The 19,345-nt window shown below is 35.5% G+C and overlaps 1 protein-coding gene and 1 non-coding gene across 2 annotated transcripts; one reads left to right on the top strand and one right to left on the bottom strand.

The window, feature by feature from the left end:
* Positions 1 to 14,554: 14,554 nt before the first annotated feature.
* On the bottom strand, positions 14,555 to 17,635 carry LOC122282702 (vacuolar-processing enzyme). Its single transcript, XM_043094684.1, has 9 exons — positions 17,320 to 17,635; positions 17,020 to 17,184; positions 16,509 to 16,665; positions 16,297 to 16,382; positions 16,000 to 16,199; positions 15,555 to 15,603; positions 15,232 to 15,438; positions 14,926 to 15,132; positions 14,555 to 14,840 (listed from the first exon to the last, which is right to left on the bottom strand). Exons 1-9 carry the CDS (start codon positions 17,545 to 17,547, stop codon positions 14,658 to 14,660), a joined length of 1,482 nt encoding a protein of 493 aa, XP_042950618.1. The 5' UTR covers positions 17,548 to 17,635; the 3' UTR covers positions 14,555 to 14,657.
* A 1,170-nt stretch (positions 17,636 to 18,805) lies between these two features.
* TRNAN-GUU lies at positions 18,806 to 18,879 on the top strand. Its single transcript has one exon. It is a non-coding gene; the product is annotated as a tRNA-Asn (tRNA).
* The last annotated feature ends 466 nt before the right edge of the window (positions 18,880 to 19,345 follow it).

The following is a 19,345-nucleotide window of genomic DNA, read 5'->3' as shown; positions in this document are numbered from 1 at the left end:
TGATAGAGACCCATAGCACTCTGCTTAGGCCTCTCTTTCACGCGAAATCACCTCATCCTCGTGACCCAAGGTTTGTTCTCTACGATTTTTCCAATTTGGGTTTGTTTTATTACGATAAGAAAAAACTATTTGCTGATGTTTCTTCTCACCCTCGATCTCTCTCTCTTCTCACCCTCTCTATCTCGCGTCTTCAGATACCTTAGAATGACGATGATGAAATGCTACGGCTTGTGTAGCTTTTGTTCAGGTAAGATTTGTGCTACGACATTCTGTGTTAGTTCTAGGTTTTTTTTTTTGTTATTTTGTTAGACATGGGTATAAAGTATATGCTCTTAGTTTGATAGATCTTAGGAAACATGAAGAAAAATCCAGAGTCCTTGATGTTGATTACAGTGATGAAGAATTTATAGAAACTAGGTTATGTGCTTAAGGTGAGTGGTTCTTACATTTCTGTATTATTTTTATGATCACTATTGAGTACAATCAATTGTTTAAACACTTATTTAATGTGTTGTTGCAGTTAGGTGTGAAAGGGGTGTGTTGGTAAAAGTTTATGCACTGATCCTTCACCAAGATATATCATTTTATAAATATAATTGGGGGCATCAAGCCTTTTAATGTTCTGAACAATATTTTCCAGCCTATTAGATTTCTAGTAATTTTGCTTTTTTTCTCCTCCTTTTTGCTACTTGGGTGTAGCCTTTATATACATCATATGTAGTGTGTACTCAGGTTGTGCCTCTTTGGGCTTCTAATGAAGTTTGCATTAAATATAAATAGTATTTTGAGCCTCTAGTTCTGAAAGGCTTATCCATTCTCACAATGACAAATTTTCATTTTTGTTGAATGAGTAATATCGAGAAAGGAGAATAATCTATTGAAGCTTTGGAAAGATGAAGATAATTTATCATGTTATGGTGCCATTCAAAATTACCTTGTGTATGTTCAATCTTTTTATGTTTGCAACTCATCCCATGACATCATTATGTAGCTTGAGTATTCTTTGTGGATTGTGAATTAATTCTCTAATTTTTCATGTAGGGGGTGGCTTCACATCTAGGACTTCTTCATGGTTCTATAAGGCACTATGGCTTGAATAGTGATGTGAATGGTGTGTTATTGATGGCTAACATTATTTTCTATATATGATATCAGTATCCACGAGTCTTTTGAATGGGCATCTTCCATGCACTATCTTCCAAATCTATCATTATGGATTTCAAGACTTGAATTTTTATCTTCTTATGTCTGTCTATATATATTGTAACAGCCCGCTAGAAATTCAATTGTGGAATTTCTATTGACTTTAGGAACCTCGTGAAGATTCTATAAGTTTTCACGAATCCATTAATCATATAGGTTTTAGTCTAACCACATAGTTAGTGTTATTATTTCCTATGGTATCCGAAGTGTGTTTTTGATTATTGAAGATAGTTAGAAGTGTCAAAATGTATTATGGTTTGTGCCATTAGACTCGGAGGGTTATTTAAGGTCTTATGGCGCAATAACACTTTTTCATATTTTCGGACGAAACGTCTGCTCAAAACTGTAGATATTATTGGATAAAAATATCTTGAGTTGATTTTTGTAGATATTATTAGGTAAGAGAGTCCTACACTCCACTCTCACTTCGGGTAAGAGAGTCCTACACTTAACTCTCACTCCAGCCTCATCTCTTCCATATCTCATCCATAAGTATCTCCAGCCACCCCTCCCCACGAAATTATCTCATTTACACTTTCCATTAAAAGAATATCAAACACTCTCTCTCGGACAGCTTTTAGGAGTTCTATTGCACACCCATTTCGAAGCTTTTGTAAGTGTTTTATCATAAAGTCTTCTTCATATAAGTTGTTCCTTTTTTAGTCTAGTTTATGTGGATATCTTATTTATCCCATTTGAAGATCATTTGGTAAGTCAAATACTATGTAAACTATATAAAGGTCATTCTGAAAGATAAACTGGAGAATATATTATAGTTTGGAGTTTTTGACCAAGCTAATGGATAGATATTGGTCCGAAATTTTTATGGAGTATTGCTAACATGTATATATGACTATTGGTTGAGGATTTTTGCATGATTAAAGGTTTTGATGAAATATTTTCTTAGATTTAGAAACTTAGAAACTGGAAGAGGAAAAACAGTTTATGTTTTGAGAAAGTTTAACTCTTTGGTGGTCTAAACCTATTCCAAGGACTTTGATAATTTTATTGGAGGATCCTAAACATCTTATATACATGTTATATTATTATTTTGAAGATATTTGATGTTAGTTTCAAAGATATGAAATTTTATGCAAAGAGATATTCAGATAAGCCAAAGTGTGGATGTTCTTGGCTAAATTTATGTTTTGGTTAATTTCTAACCATGTGATCTTGAATTAGAAGCTTATATATGTTTTAGGACATATTTTTAAACCATGTGATGGTTTGGTTTGAAGATCATATATTTATAAGTCATAAATCAAAAGGTTGATCAAAACAAGTTAGAAAACAAAAATCAATAGAAATAGCATATGAGAATTTCGGCCCTATGGAGTTTTAATAGTTATGATTAGTTTTAAATTTTTCTAAATTGATATTTGAATAGAGGATAAAATTTACATGAGGTATGTAAATTTTGATAACATCTGGAGTTAGTATGCAAAATCCTTAAGTTATGGGTAAAACGGTCATTTTTCTACATGCAGAGAGTAAAATGAAAATTTTACTCTTTAAGTTAGTATTTTTCATATTTTAATTTATTAGTGATTTAATGCTAACTTTTAGAATCACTAATTACAGTTCCTCGTGATCGCGCTTAAGGTTTTATAAGAAACGCGGAGATCGAGGTAAGTTAGCTTTTAACTTACTAGCAGTCTACTGTGTATGTGTGCTAAGTAAAGGAACTACAATGTATGTATGTGTGTTATCATATATGTCATGCCATTCCAGGTTATCATGTAATTGTCTATTATACAGAATTTTTTCCGTCATCAATTTTTATTTGTTACATAATATATTCTGTCATGTATTACTGTACCTTACAAGTACGTCATGCTAAGTATGTCATCTATTATATGTATGTCAAGTCATGTAATATTCACTGTTGCAAGTATGTCATGTTAAATATGTTGTCTATTATATGTTATGCCATGTTACGAAATGTTTCTATCTCAAGTTGGTCATGTATTTCAAGTTATGTTCAAGTCACGTTATGTTACGTCAGAGTTTCAGTCCTTTCGTATTCCAGTCACGTTTCATCTTGATTACTTATGTATGGGGTCACAGCAATTGTGATGCATACACCACGTGAGACACAGCAATTGTGACACGTAGAATACATGGGGCCACAACAACTGTGGAGTATGTATTTAAGCAGTTAAAGAGTAAGTTTCCGTAGAATACATGGGACCACAACAACTGTGGAATATGTATTTTTCATTTTAAGTCAAGTTTGTGTAAAATACATGGGGCCACAACAACTGTGGAGTATGTATTTACACGTAGAATACATGGGGCCACAACAACTGTGGAGTATGTATTTTTCATGTTAATTCAATTTTCAAAGCAAGTTCATCTTAAGTCAAGTTTCAGATCAAGTTCATGTCAAGTCAAGTTCAGTTCATGTTTCAATTTAAGTTATGTCAATTATGCTATGTTGTATGCCAAGTTATGCTTTAATTACTTATGAATTTGATTATGCATTTATGCTTTTACTGTCATCCATGCATCATTAGTTTGTGTGGAAGTTTTTTGTTAACTTACTGAGATTTGTAATCAAATCTCACTTTGGTAGTCCCAACTACCATTCCTCCCAAATGGTAGATCTTGTTACAGGACCTGAAGGAGAATCAGGAGCTGATCAATTAGACACAGTTGACTAAGCGACGGTGCGACATCAATGTTAATATAATAATTAACGTAAATTACTAATTGTACGATTGAGTTGCATCTCTAGTACTTTTTGGATCATAACCATTTTGAACTAGTGTTGTGATCTTAGTTGTTCAATGGATTTTTATGTATGAAGTATGTTTTAAGCATTTGGGATATTTTCAATTTGGTGCATAGTATTGCTAAAAGAAAAATTTATCCGCTACGAATATTACATATTGTTAGATGCATGTTAGGAATATTGCATCTTATATGTCATGAACGGGGACAGGTAACCTTGTGTTGCATGTCTCAACGCTTCAAATGTCCGTCCGATCCCAAACTGAATTTGGGGGCGTCACAGGGTAGTACTTTTTGGATCATAACCATTTTAGACTAGTGTTGTGATCTCAGTTGTTCAATGGATTTTTATGTATGAAGTATGTTTTAAGCATTTGGGATATTTTCAATTTGGTGCATAGTATTGCTAAAAGAAAAATTTATCCGCTGCGAATATTGCATATTGTTAGATGCATGTTAGGAATATTACATCTTATTATATGTCATGAATGGGGGCAGGTAACCTTGTGTTGCATGTCTCGACGCTTCAAATGTCCGTCCGATCCCAAACGGAATTTGGGGGCGTCACATATATAGTCCTCTATCGTTGGTAACTTTGCTTCCAATGGAGTATACTGTTGTAAAAATAAATAAAAAAGTCTCTCAATCACTGTTTTCTTTTGGAATTTAGAAGTATTTAAGCTTACAACCTTGATGAAAGGTATTGTATATATAATGTTTGCTACATTGCTTTGAGGTATTGATGCTCGTTGTTTCTATATCCATTAGTGCTTTTGTAATTCTCAAAATGTTTTTGGCATTTTGCCTTGTGAGTGATACACCTTTTTACCTTGATGTCTAATATCGTAATAGACCATTACATAGTTGAAGTTGCATGTACTTCTGAGACTCAAATGCCAACTTGTTACTTGTTAAGAGTAGTTGGTTGGATGTGCTTTGCTTCATTTGAAGTTGTGGCAAATGCCAACTTGTTAAGTGCACTGTTGAGTTGATTGGATGGCATAATCTTGTATGGGTTTGTTTATTTTGTTCTACATTTTGTTTTGGTTTGGAATCTGTCAGATGGGGTTTTTATGACTGTGCTAGTTTTGTTCTGTTTTGTGTAGATCTGGTGAACTAGGCAGACTTTTAAGGGCAAGAGTTTCCATCAATAGAATACTTTTATATGCAGCCTGTATACCTTATTTATGATTATTTATAAGATGATATTTACTAATTAAGAAGTAAGATAATGATGATGTTGATGCCAACTACTAAGATATGGGCAAATATCAAATCCATCACAACAACCTCATCAGCTTCAATGAATGGTAATCTTATTAGTAGTAAATTAGCTAATTAATACTATGCAATTAAAGCCTCTAAAGACTACTAACTTTCTTTGTATACAAATTGTGTAGGATCTCTCTCAATCAGATCCCTCGAAGTTGCTACTTGCTGGATTTATTTTGTAATTCATATTTTGTAATTTTGTATTTTGTATTATAATGTAATGTGTAAATAATAAAATAATGTAATATGTAGTGGATTGGATGTATTTTATTTTTTCATTTTTATATATTTTTATTATTCTGGAAAATGTTAGTATTATGCTTTTTAATGAGTTAGAAAACTTTTTATATAATATATGGCTTGGACGAAAATTATGATTTTCATCACTTTTTTTAATATTTTAAAATATAGGATAATCATGCTTCTCAATATTTTCATATAAATATAGGCTTTTAAAAAAAAAAAGTATGATTTTCAATTTTTTTTTAAATTTCTATAATAAATATAGGCTTTTACATAAAGAGAATTATGCTTTTTAACATTGATTTTTCTTAAAAAATCTTGAATATAATATAATTTTTTATTTAAAAAATAATTATGCTTTTAAACCTCGAAGAAGAGAAGAGAGAGAGAGAGAAAAAAAAACAAACGGTTCAATCCGGAACCCCAAAAAAAAAAAAAACAAATAGGTTCAATCCGGAACCCGGAATCCGGTTTTTGCAAAACTCGGATTCATCTGAGTTTTGGCCAGGATCTGATCCGGGATAACCCGGTCCGGGTTTCGGCCCGGATTTCAAATCCGGGTTCCGGTTTAGGTATACCCGATTTTCCGATTCGGAACCCAGATGAACAGCCCTACCTAATAGTATATCTATAGTCAACTGATTACACAAAATTAAATTATTTTATTTTATTTCATCATTTAATTATTATAATTTTTTAAAATTTTTATAAAAAATATAATAAACAATTTGATTTTTTTAAATTTTTAAATAAAATTTATATTAAAAAATTATAATATAACAATATTTTATTTAATTTTTAATAAATTATCTAACCTCATCTTATTGAGTATAATCGAACGATGCCTTAAGTGTCAGATATTTGTATTAGCCAGTGGTTTCCAACAACCAGTACTTATTCTTCCTCCTCTTGGAACTATTTGCATCCAAATCTACAAAAGTGCAGGCGCGCAGGACAGAGCATTAATATGCATGGTATTCCATTGTACTATGTTTTTTTCTCACGTAGATAAACATTAAACTGTTAATATCTGTCTCACCCCTTGATTAAATGCAAGGCAATGAATCTCTCAGTTTAAAAGGGAAAAATATTGTAGCTAAAGAGGAAGCACACTGCTTTTGGTTTGATTTTGCAACACACAATCTGTTATTCACATTATGTTTTTAAGTACAAGCTCTACCGATCTATCTTATGGAAATATACAAATGCTGTTTATGGAAATAAAGCATTTACACAAATAATAAAAACTGACAGCAAATACACTCCTTGATCTACTCTAAACTAATTTTCTGCTGATTTATTGCTTGATTGGAGCTGTGACAGATATGTAATATTTTCCTTAATACGCCCCCGCAAGAACGGGCTTCCGTCAGTAAGACCGATCTTGTTCTTGAGATGATCTGTTCGTTGCCGTGAGAGTGGCTTGGTCAATAAATCAGCAAGTTGATCGTTTGTATGAACATGACGGACAGTGAGCACATTTTTCTGAACCAAGTCACGAACAAAGTGTAGATCAATTTGGATATGTTTCATCCGCGAGTGTTGAACCGGGTTGAAGCTAAGTTGAGTGGCTCCCAAATTATCACATAACAGGAGTGGAGGAGTGGTGATTGGAAACTTTAGTTCTTGAAGAAGGGAAAGAATCCACATACACTCAGCAGCAGCGGTTGCTAATGCATGACATTCGGCCTCGGTAGAAGAACGAGCAATGGAACGTTGTTTTTTTGAGCTCCATGAGATAGGTGTGGAACCAAGCAGAACTAAATAAGCTGAAGTTGAACTCCTGTTGTCCAAACTACCTGCCCAGTCCGAATCTGAGAAGCATAAGAGAGATGGATGAGCTGCTTTTCGAATGGAGATGCCATGAATGGAGATGCCATGAAAAATTGTGTTTTTCAGATATCGTAACAATCTCTTAGTAGCTGTCCAGTGAGTTGTAGTTGGAGAATGCATGAATTGAGAGAGCTTGTTTACTGCAAAGCTGATGTCAGGCCTTGTCAAGGAGAGATATTGTGTGACGCCCCCAAATTCCGTTTGGGATCGGACGGACATTTGAAGCGTCGAGACATGCAACACAAGGTTACCTGCCCCCGTTCATGACATATAAGATGCAATAATCCTAACATGCATCTAACATTATGCAATATTCGCAGCGGATAATTTTTTTCTTTAGCAATACTATGCACCAAATTGAAAATATCCCAATACTGAAAACATACTTCATACATAAAGATCCATTGAATAACTAAGATCACAGCACTATTCCAAAATAGTTATGATCCAATAGTACTGGAGATGCAACTCCATCGTACAAGTAGTAATTTAACTACTATATTAACATTAACGACGCACCGTCGTTCAGTCGACTGTGTCTAGTTGGTCAGCTCCTGATCCTCCTTCAGGTCCTGTAACAAGATCTACCATTCGGGGGGAATGGTAGTTGGGACTACCACAGTGAGATTTGATTACAAATCTCAGCAAGTTAACAAAAAACTTCCATACAGACTAATGATGCATGTATGACAGTAAAAGCATAAATGCATAATCAAATTCATAAATAATTAAAGCATAACTTAGCGTACAACATAGCATAATTGACATAGCTTAAATTGAATCATGAACTGAACTTGACTTGACATGAACTTGATCTGAAACTTGACTTAGCATGAACTTGCTCTGAAACTTGAATTAACATGAAAAATACATACTCCACAGTTGTTGTGGCCCCATGTATTCTACGTGTAAATACATACTCCACAGTTGTTGTGGCCCCATGTATTCTACACAAACTTGACTTAACATTAAAAATACATACTCCACAGTTGTTGTGGCCCCATATATTCTACACAAACTTGACTTAACATGAAAAATACATACTCCACAGTTGTTGTGGCCCCATGTATTTTACGCATCACAATTGTAGTTAAATACATACTCCACAGTTGTTGTGGCCCCATGTATTCTACACAAACTTGACTTAACATTTAAAAATACATACTCCACAGTTGTTGTGGCCCCATGTATTCTACACAAACTTGACTTAACATGAAAAATACATACTCCACAGTTGTTGTGGCCCCATGTATTTTACGCATCACAATTGTAGTTAAATACATACTCCACAGTTGTTGTGGCCCCATGTATTCTACACATCATAATGTACTCAAGATGAAATGTGACTGGAATACGAAAGGACTGAAGTCCTGACGTAACATAACGTGACTTGAACATAACTTAGAATACATGACCAACTTGAGATAGAAACATTTCGTAACATGGCATAACATATAATAGACAACATATTTAACATGACATACTTGCAACAGTGAATATTACATGACTTGACATACATGTAATATATGGCATACTTAGCATGACGTACTTGTAAGGTACAGTAATACATGACAGAATATATTATGTAACAGATAAAAATTGATGATAGAATAAATTCTGTATAATAAACAATTACGTGATAACTTGACATGGCATGACATATATGATAACACACATATATACACTGTAGTTCCTTTACTTAGCACACATACACAGTAGACTGCTAGTAAGTTAAAAGTTAACTTACCTCGATCTCCGCGTTTCTTATAAAACTTCAAGTGCGATCACGAGAAACTGTAATTAGTGATTCTAAAAGTTAGAACTAAATCACTAATAATTTGAAATATGGAAAATACTAACTTAAAGAATAAAATTTTTATTTTACTCTCTACATGTGGGAAAATGACCGTTTTACCCATAACTTAAGGATTTTGCATACTAACTCCAAAAGTTTCCAAAATTTACATTTCTCATGTAAATTTTGTCCTAAATTTAAATATCAACTCAGAAAAATTTAAAACTAATCACAACTATTAAAACTCCATAGGGCCGAAATTCTCATATGCTATTTCTATTGATTTTTGTTTCCAACTTGTTTTGATCAACCTTTTGATCTATGACTTATAAATATGTGATCTTCAAACCAAACCATCACATGGTTTAAAAAGATGTCTTAAAACATATATAAGCTTCTAATTCAAGATCACATGGTTAAAAATTAACAAAAACATAAATTTAGCCAAGAACATTCACACTTTGACTTATCTGAATATCTCTTTACATAAAATTTCATATCTTTGAAACTAATATCAAATATCTTCAAAATAATAATATAACATGTATATAAGATGCTTAGGATCCTCCAATAAAATTATCATAGTCATTAGAATAGGTTTAGACCACCAAAGAGTTAAACTTTCTCAAAACAGAAATTGTTTTTCCTCTTCCAGTTTCTAAGTTTCTAAATCAAAGAAACTCTTTCATCAAAACCTTTAATCATGCAAAAATCCTCAACCAATAGTCATATATACATGTTAACAATACTCCATAAAAATTTCGGACCAATATCTATCCATTAGCTTGGTCAAAAACTCCAAACTATAACATACTCTCCAGATTCACGCCCAGAATGACCTTTCCATGGTTAAAAATACTTTTGACCGACCAAATGACCATGGAATGATACGAAAAATACATCTACGGAAACTAGACTCAAAGAGGAACAACTTATATGAAGGAGACTTTATGATAAAACACTTACAAAAGCTTCGAAATGGGTGTGCAAAAGAACTCCTAAAAGCTGTCCGAGAGAGAGTGTTTGGTATTCTTTCAATGGAAAGCATAAATGAAGATAATTTCGTGGGGAGGGGTGGCTGGAGATACTTGTGGATAAGATATAGAAGAGATGAGGCTGGAGTGAGAGTTAAGTGTAGGACTCTCTTACCCGAAGTGAGAGTTAAGTGTAGGACTCTCTTACTGGAGTGAGAGTGGAGTGTAGGACTCTCTTACCTAATAATATCTACAAAAATTAACTCAAGATATTTTTACCCAATAATATCTACGAAATTAGCTTAAAATATTTTCTAAATGTGGAGTAGACTTGGAAGAGTAAGGTGGTTAAAATCTTTCCATGTGTATTTTAAATCTATGTTCTTAAGATATTTTCCAAATGTGTATTTTGCTTAGGTGTCATGATCTCACACCTTGATTTCCTTCACAATTCCATCTAATGGTTTCTCTTTGTGCTAAGTATCTAATACTATTCATTATGTGTGGTTAAGATCTTGCCAAGTATCCAAATAAAATTTCGCTAACCTAATTTGGACATTTCACACTGTGATTTTGAAAACACTGCGTTTAGTACGTTTACCGAGATTACTATTCACTCCAAAAATAAACGTAATAAATTTAGTACTGAAAAATCTTAAATATTCAATTAAGCCTAGTGGTGTAGACTATAATGTATTCTGACACTTCTAACTATCTCAAATAATTAAAATTGCATTTCTGGCACCATAGTGAGTGATAACACTAACTATGTTGACAGGCTAAAACTTATGCGATTAGTCGATTCGTGTAAACTTACGGAATTTTCACGAGGTTCTTAAGGTCAAAAGAAATTTCACAATTGAATTTTTAGCGGGTTGTTACATATTGCAGCCCGCCAATAACTTTTCTATATTCAGTAGCATCAAATGAAGGAGTGCCATCATCAAGTTTTAAGCAAGCTGATGTTGACAGAGGGGTAGTGACATCTTTGGCACCGTCCATGCTTGTTCGCTCAAGTAGCTCTCGGATGTATTTGTGTTGACTTAGAAAGAGGCCATCTTGTGTGGGTATGACTTCTATGCCGAGAAAGAAGTTTAGAGATCCCAAATCTTTGAGTGAGAATTTTTTACCAAGCTGATCAACTATTTGTTCCACAAGTTTTGAATCGTTTCCAGTAATTACCAAGTCATCAACATACACTAAGCAATAGATAAGAACAGAATCATGATGATACACAAATAGAGATGAGTCAGACTTGGCATTCAGAAAACCAAAATCAAGCATGGCATGTTTAAGAGCTGAAAACCAAGCACGAGGTGCTCGTTTTAGTCCGTATATCGCCTTATTAAGGCAACAAACATACTCGGGTTTGTCTGAGTCCCGAAAGCCTGGAGGTTGTTTCATAAAAACTTTCTCAGTAAGATGCCCATTTAAAAAGGCATTGTTGATATCTAATTGCCTGAGTGACCATCCCTGCATTACAGCAATAGATAATACAGTTCTAATTGTAACAGGTTTGACCACGGGACTAAAAGTCTCTTTGTAATCCAGATCAGGCCTCTGATTAAATCCTTTTGCCACAAGTCGGGCTTTGAACCGGTCAATTGAACCATCTGCATTTCGCTTGACCCGAAATACCCATTTGCATCCAATTATATTAGACCCTTTCGGTGGTGGAACAAGGTTCCAAGTATCATGACTCATGAGAGCAGTTAATTCCAAGGACATGGCTTCACGCCATCTGGGATCAGAGATGGCTTCAGAAACCGAATTGGGTTCTAAGGATGGAGGAATGGGATGGTGGGTGACCAAAAAGGATTTTTTTGGTCGGTAGATATTGTTCATCGATCGGGTTACCATAGTATGAGTGCGCAAATCAGCAGGGGAGGGCATCACGGGTTCAATTTGGACAGGAGCCGATTGATTATTTTCAGAAATAGAAACTAAATTTATTTCTGGCGCAATCATAGGAGAAGGGGAAGAAATATTTACCTGAGAGGAGGTCGGTGCCGGTGAAGACCCTACCAAAGGTGAGTGATCCGTGAAGCTGTCCTGTGTCGACATCATGGAGGGAATGACCGAAGGAAAAGGAATTTGGGGCAAAGAAATCTGGACATGGGAGTGATTTTCGCTTGAGGGCAGAGAAGATGGGTCTCGGTTTTGAGAATGAGACTGCCGAAAGGGAAAGTTCCCTTCATCAAATAGGACATGCCGTGAATGATAAACACGGTGCGTTTTAAGTTCCATACATAAATAGGCATTTTGAGAAAGAGAGTAACCCAGAAAAACACAAGCCGTGGCTTTGGGCTCCATTTTATTTTTGTTATAGGGCCGTGTAAACGGGTAACACAAGCAACCAAATTGTTTAAGTTTTAAGTAATTTGGTGCTTGGTTAAACAGATGCTCAAATGGGGATTTATTTTGTGAATTGGAACTCGGCATTCTATTGATAAGGTAGGCAGCGGCTTGAAAGGCATAGGGCCAAAAGGAACGAGGCATGTGAGCATCCGTGAGAAGTGTAAGCCCAGTTTCAACAAGATGACGATGTCGTCTCTCAGACATGCCATTTTGCTGTGGAGTATGTGGAGCAGTGGTATAGTGAGCAATGCCATGGACAGATAGATAAGATTTTAGCCCAATATATTTACCACCATTGTTCGAATATAAACTCTTGATTTTTGTGTTAAATCTATTTTCCACAAGATGTCGAAATTGTGGAAAAAGAGTTTGGACACTTGATTTATTGGGCATAGTATAGAGCCAAATGTACTTGGTATAATGGTCAACAAAAATAATGTAATATTTTGAACCATCAATACCAATATCATGAGCAGGACCCAGACATCTGAATAAATTAATTCCAATGGAGCATTGCTAGTTAAACCATGAGAATTGAAAGGTTGGCGATGAGATTTATTTTGAGAGCATGAACTACAAAGAGATGCGTGCCCATTATTTTTTGTGGGTAAAGAAAAAGTACGAATAACATGATTAACAATTTTTGACGAGGGATGACCAAGTCTTTTATGCCAACCATCAGGGGTGGTGCGTTCATGAACGTAAGCAACAGCTTTTTTTGAAACCGTGGCCAAGGATGCCGGTAGTGGGTACACTCCATCTTCACAGTCACCTTTGAGTAGTGTCGCCCCCGTGAGCCGATCCTTCACCAAGAAATAAGATGGATGAAACTCTAAATAGACATTGTTTTGTTTGGTGAAATGATGAACGGAGACAAGATTTTTTTTAATGGTGGGGACACAAAGAGTATCATGTAAATGAAAAACACGATTAGAAGAAATAAAAGACAATGAGCCAACATGAGATACAGGCAAACCTGAACCATCACCAATTACCACTTCATCAGTGCCGTCATATTCTGAGTGGATGGAAAGATTGGAGAGATCAGTGGTCATATTGTGAGAGGAAGCACACTGCTTTTGGTTTGATTTTGCAACACACAATCTGTTATTCACATTCTGTTTTTAAGTACAAGCTCTACCGATCTATCTTATGGAAATATACAAATGCTGTTTATGGAAATAAAGCATTTACACAAATAATAAAACTAACAGCAAATACACTCCTTGATCTACTCTAAACTAATTTTCTGCTGATTTATTGCTTGATTGGAGCTGTGACAGATCTGTAATATTTTCCTTAATAGTAGCCATTGGAAGAACAAGAAGATGATGACATCTATTATCGTATATAATTTTCGAAGTAGATTTAACCACACTTCTCCAACACAGAATTTATAGCAGAGAAGTAAAATATAGTTTTTTGTATGCATCTGAGTTGTGCTTTATATGTCTTTTTGCTATGTTGTACCGTTGCTGCTATTATATGGGCCGCTGCCCATTGTTCTGGTGTCCTGTGTTGATGCCATTGTTGCATGCTGCTGCTCCCGATGATGTGTTGCTGAGCTTTTCTTTCAATTGTCCAATATTGATCAGTGCGTTGCTATATTGCAGTTACTGTATTGCAATTACTTTTGTGTTTTCTGTCTTGAAGTTGTCCATTGATGAGTTTTGCAGTGTCTTTTTCGGCTTGCCGCACTGTCAAGCATGCTTGCTGCTGGTTTGTCCCCTAATTGAATTTGGAAATGCCGCCAAATTGCATGCTGCTGTCAAGTTTAGTATTTTTCCCCTCTTGTCTAGTACCGCAGAAATGATAATTGCCATGTTTTAACTTGGTTTGCGGTTGAGATTGATTAACGCCAAGAGTTGATTTACCAAGATCAGCTTTGCTGATTACCGTTCAATGCTTTTGCGTATGATGATTTACCTAGAATTGGCTAATGCCAATTCCTTTTCCTTTAATATAATTTACTAATTACCCATAAAAACACGAGTGATATTCTCTGCGTGTCTTCGTTCGGCAGCAGGCATTTGCATGTCATTTTGTTTGGCAGCAGGCACTCATTCGCAGTGCTAAAAGTGGCATCAATTTCAATTTATAGTCACACGCTAAGATTGCTCTCCCGCATGGATTTGAGTCTAAATTCGGCCAAGAGGAAATTGATGTACTTATAAACAAGGATAACTTATCACTTTGAAAGTGTAGGGCTTTTACCATATAACTAAGACTGACATCATATTATGCAATCAAGCACTATAACCTCGATTGACAGGATGCAGTTGGCTCGGCTCATGGCCATTACAAGCAACCATACAAGCTTCCTCCACTAAGGTCTGGGAAACACCACTGTTGCAAATGTTGGCAAAGGCACGCATCAGTTTCATACCATACTGTGTTAATGAGCCACAGTATGTCTCGAACAACCGAACCTACGGAGAAATTGAAGATGAGTGATGAGATTGCATATATAACAACTTTAAGGGGGCAAAATCATATGTAAAATGTATTGTTTACCGTTGATTTCAAGCATCTCCAATCATCAACAAGCGGCATACCGGGTTCTCTCACGGAATTAAGGATGGAAGAACCTTTATGTGGTCCATATAGAAATGATCCAATCAATTCCATGCTCCCATCTAAGTGAGCTCTATGCCTCGTTGTCTCTTTGATTTGCTTGAGAATTTCTTCCTTCCGTTTTGACCCATTTTCTGAATTTTTGTACTGTTCGATGACAAAAACAAATTTGGTAAGGTAATTTGGATCACTTTTCAGATTAACAAGAGTTTTATCCACCAAAAAAGGTAAGATGCTGAAGCTTACCATCTGCCACAGGAAGATAAGCTCCGCATCTCTCTGGTTAACAACTTCCATGCGAGAACGCAGGCTATTATAGGGAGGGAAGTTCACAGTGGCAGGATCAAAACCTTGATACAAATAAAGCTTCTCATGTCTAATGCTACCATTTCCATATTCCATCACGTGAGACCCAGCGTTGGAAATGTTGAAATTGGAAGTACGATTCTTTACCTGCACGAAATAAGATTCAAGTAAATATCGAAGGTAAAACTGCCGGCGAAAAGATGCTGACCCCAATATATGGCCTATAAGATTTAAGTAAAAATGAAAAAAAAAAAAATCCTTACCGACTGGTATTGTTGTTCTATTGTTTCTTTCTTGAGGTTGTGAGTCTCGCTGCACAATTAACAAGTACAATTCAATTCCATGCAAGTAAAGAAGAAACAATCATGTGCCAATCCAAAAAACTAGGCATTACCTATGGGATGCATGAGTGAATGAATTTCTACACTGAATGATAATTTGTGGCAATTTTTGTTGTGCATGAGCATTAAAACTTATCTCCTCAGTCATGGCTAGAAAGCTCAAGAATTCAACTATTTGTATTTCTGAACTTGTATTTGCTTTTAATGAAATCTATAATGCATATCTAAAACTCTCACTCATCCTTCCTATATATGACCAGATGATTGCAACCCTGTCTAAATTGTCGAATCTCTATAACAAAGAATCCCGAAATTCGCCACTGGCCTTTTTGGTTTGCAATGGCTTTCTAAATGCAGCAGAACGTACCTGTCCTCCATCCAAGCAACACTGTACAAATCTCCCAAGCAAGTGAGGTACTCTGGAGGAGGAGGAGGTGTCATGCCAGGACAATAAGTTCCCCAGCTACTCTCTTGTGCATTTGACGCTGTTGTTACATATATATTAAGATCTTTGGGCATTATGCCTTCGAAGACACTCCCACTCTCACATGCTTCAATATACAAGACCTGATCCCATGCCACCACAATTCTACCCTTTAATCACCATCAATATATGCATATATATCATCATTTGAGTTTTAAAAAGGAAGAGAATTCTCCTTACCATCTCTTTGTAGGTTCCAGATGCATGTTTTTTCTTCAAAACATCGATAAAATCCATGGCATAAAGGAATGGCATATTTGGCATCCCTATAACCAAATGAAAAATCAGCTATGGTCTATTACCTCCCAACGTTTTCCCTATCTTTTTGTTACTCAAGATGTATGCAGCATCCAAAATGGGAAATGAATTTATTGAAATTGCATTAAACTCACCCAGAACTCCTGGGCCTCCATGATCAGAGTAATACAAAAAGATCCTATCATTAGGTTTGCTATCTACAACCTTCCCACTTCCACCTTTCACTGCCTTCTTGTCACCCAGAAGCACTGCATACAGATTTTCTGCAGTGACATGCTCACCAGTGTAATCCTGTCACGATCATCCCATGTGATCAGCACTACCATACAAAAAGTTAGTGCTTAATTACACGAACTGAACAGTGAACGCTATATGATCCAGTAAGAAGGCTGAAGCAGAGGTGCTCAATTATTATATATGAACCTAGTATTAACTTTACGCGCAAGACTTAATATATATATATATATATTAATCTTAAAGGGTATATTGAGCAAAACGCTTGGGAAACACCAATCGCGTTTCAACAGTGCGATGGGAACACTTGTTAACAAGAGCCTTGCTAATTACATCTTTTTACAAGCGAGTGGATGATCCTAAATATATGCCAAAGAATATTCCGTGAACAGGAAAGAAATTAAAAGGTACCTTAGGCACTCCAGCATATACATCATCACCTTGCGGATGATTTATGATGATCCCAGGTCTCGGATTCAATGGGTGGGCAGCAATATCATCGTACATAAAAACTACTATGTTTTCCTCTTTCAGCCCACCTTTCTTTAACAACTGATACGCATGACATACGTCCGCCTGCACTTACAATCCATGTATAATTCCTCAATTAATTTCACCCAAATAGCTGAATTTTAAGCTTCCTAGCTAGTGTTAGAGAAGAAAACAGAGAGAGAGACAGAGAGAGAGACAGAGAGAGAGAGTTCTTTAAACCTGATGCCTATAATTTGCGTAGCTAGACGAACCAGCCACGAGAACCGCCCATCGGGTGCCAAGTTCTTTTTCAGGATCTTCCGGTTCATCCTTCTCTGTTGGCATTCGAATCGATGAATCCCACGGGTCCAGCCTAGAAGCTCGACCTCCTCCACTAGCATCAAATAACAATAGTACAATTAGCAGCACAGCAGGGCTGATGAGAGACGCAGAGTGACGGACCGCCATGGAAAAGTGAACCGGTTACAGAAAAATCAGCTACGGACTGTAGAAGCTGTAGGCAGAGAGAAACCGCTAAAAGGTGCGAGGACAAAGGGGAGAGCTTCGAGACTTTATATATTAGAGGGAAGGTAAAGTGGTGCGAGGAGCCATGCAAAATAAGAAGTTGACACGCGTGGAAAAGGTGGGTCCCGACATCCCTTTTCCTGAAACAGCTGTTGTTTTTAATATTTTTCTCTATTCCAGTTCTCGCTCGGCAGGTCTGGTGTGATCTTGTTTTCCTCTGTACCTTGCACCTACGAGGTATATTGCACCTAAAGCCTGTACGAGAGTACCGGGTTTTAAGGTTGGCTGTCGGCTTAGCAATATGAGATAGTGTTCTAGTCCCATACCCAATTAACACCTTTCCAATTCTATATAAGGAATGACATTATCTCCAACTCAATTTAAAAATTCTTTGAATTTATTTTTCAAGTAATATTAAATATTTAATAATATTATTAATTTAATTAAGAGAAACTCTTCCACTCTCATATTATCATATATATGTTTTGCTTAGTATGAAAGGCTGAAGGCTACCTCACTCAAGCTAGCTTGAATTACTGGTTGGTTTGGTGTGCATTGTGATGTGATGTGATGTGTAATTGTTAACGAGAGGTTGAAAGGGAACTAGTGAATGGCGATGACGATTAGTATTTGTTCAAACTCAAAGTCATTAATTAATGAGACAATTATTAGGTAAAAGCATTGATTAGCAACCGTCCAAATTGCGGACAATACCTTGTATTATTTACCTCAATAAATCGTCTAATGTACGTGTATAATATTTCCACCGGTTGTTAACATGTTCCAGCTTTGTCCTAATGCTGACTCCCACCTCTTAGAATTGTCCATATCAACGAATCACTTCGACCCACCTGCAACAGTGTTGAAGATATTTTTGAAGAAATTATTGAACCCTAATATTTATAATCGTGAAGTATCTTAATATTGTGTAATCTCTTTAAAAAAGTGAGTAAATACTAGACTCACATAATAAAATTTAAATTTTAATAATAGACTCTATTGTTTTTCAAAGTGATTGTGCAGAACTTACGTACTATACGACTGTATATAATATCACTCAATATAATATTATTGGAATAAAGATAATGCGTATAGATGAAGGGATAGAGAGGAATTCTTGGCAAACGACTGCGTTTAGAAATATGAAAATTAGGTAAAAACTTTGTCATTGATTTTCATCAGACTAACTGCCTACCCCAAAGCTGGAGTAGCTCAGTTGGTTAGAGCGTGTGGCTGTTAACCACAAGGTCGAAGGTTCAAGCCCTTCCTCTAGCGCTCTGCCTTTTTAAGCTCAGAAGCATGTAACAATTATTCCTCGTGTAACTCGGATCAAGAGGTCCAAGCCCAAATTTTGTCAGGAGTAGTAGGGCTCATAACCCAACAGAACGATTAGTGTAACTAAAGCTATGGTCTGGACCCAGAAGGAAGATTCAGAGTCTCAACCCATCAGAGCCCGAGGGCGTGCTGGTCAAGGTTTGGGCCCTGAACAGTGGTAGAATCAGTAATTTTTCTTGAGCCAAATAAAAAAATATTACAAAATTACAAAACATATATAAAATTAAATCTCGATAATTTATCAAAAAATATAAAAATAAAATTTTAAAAACATAACTTAATGTTTGTTTCATATTTTTTACGACAATATTTTATAAAATAATATTTATCTATTATTATTTTTGTAAATATGAAATATTAAAAAATTATTTTTTTCGTATAAATTATCTAGTGAATTTTTAGAATG

This window comes from Carya illinoinensis, chromosome 11 (assembly GCF_018687715.1).
Source record: "Carya illinoinensis cultivar Pawnee chromosome 11, C.illinoinensisPawnee_v1, whole genome shotgun sequence".
In the NCBI taxonomy this organism is placed as follows: domain Eukaryota; kingdom Viridiplantae; phylum Streptophyta; class Magnoliopsida; order Fagales; family Juglandaceae; genus Carya; species Carya illinoinensis.
The sequence above is the reverse complement of the archived record's forward strand: the minus strand, read 5'-3'. Positions and strand labels throughout refer to the sequence as shown.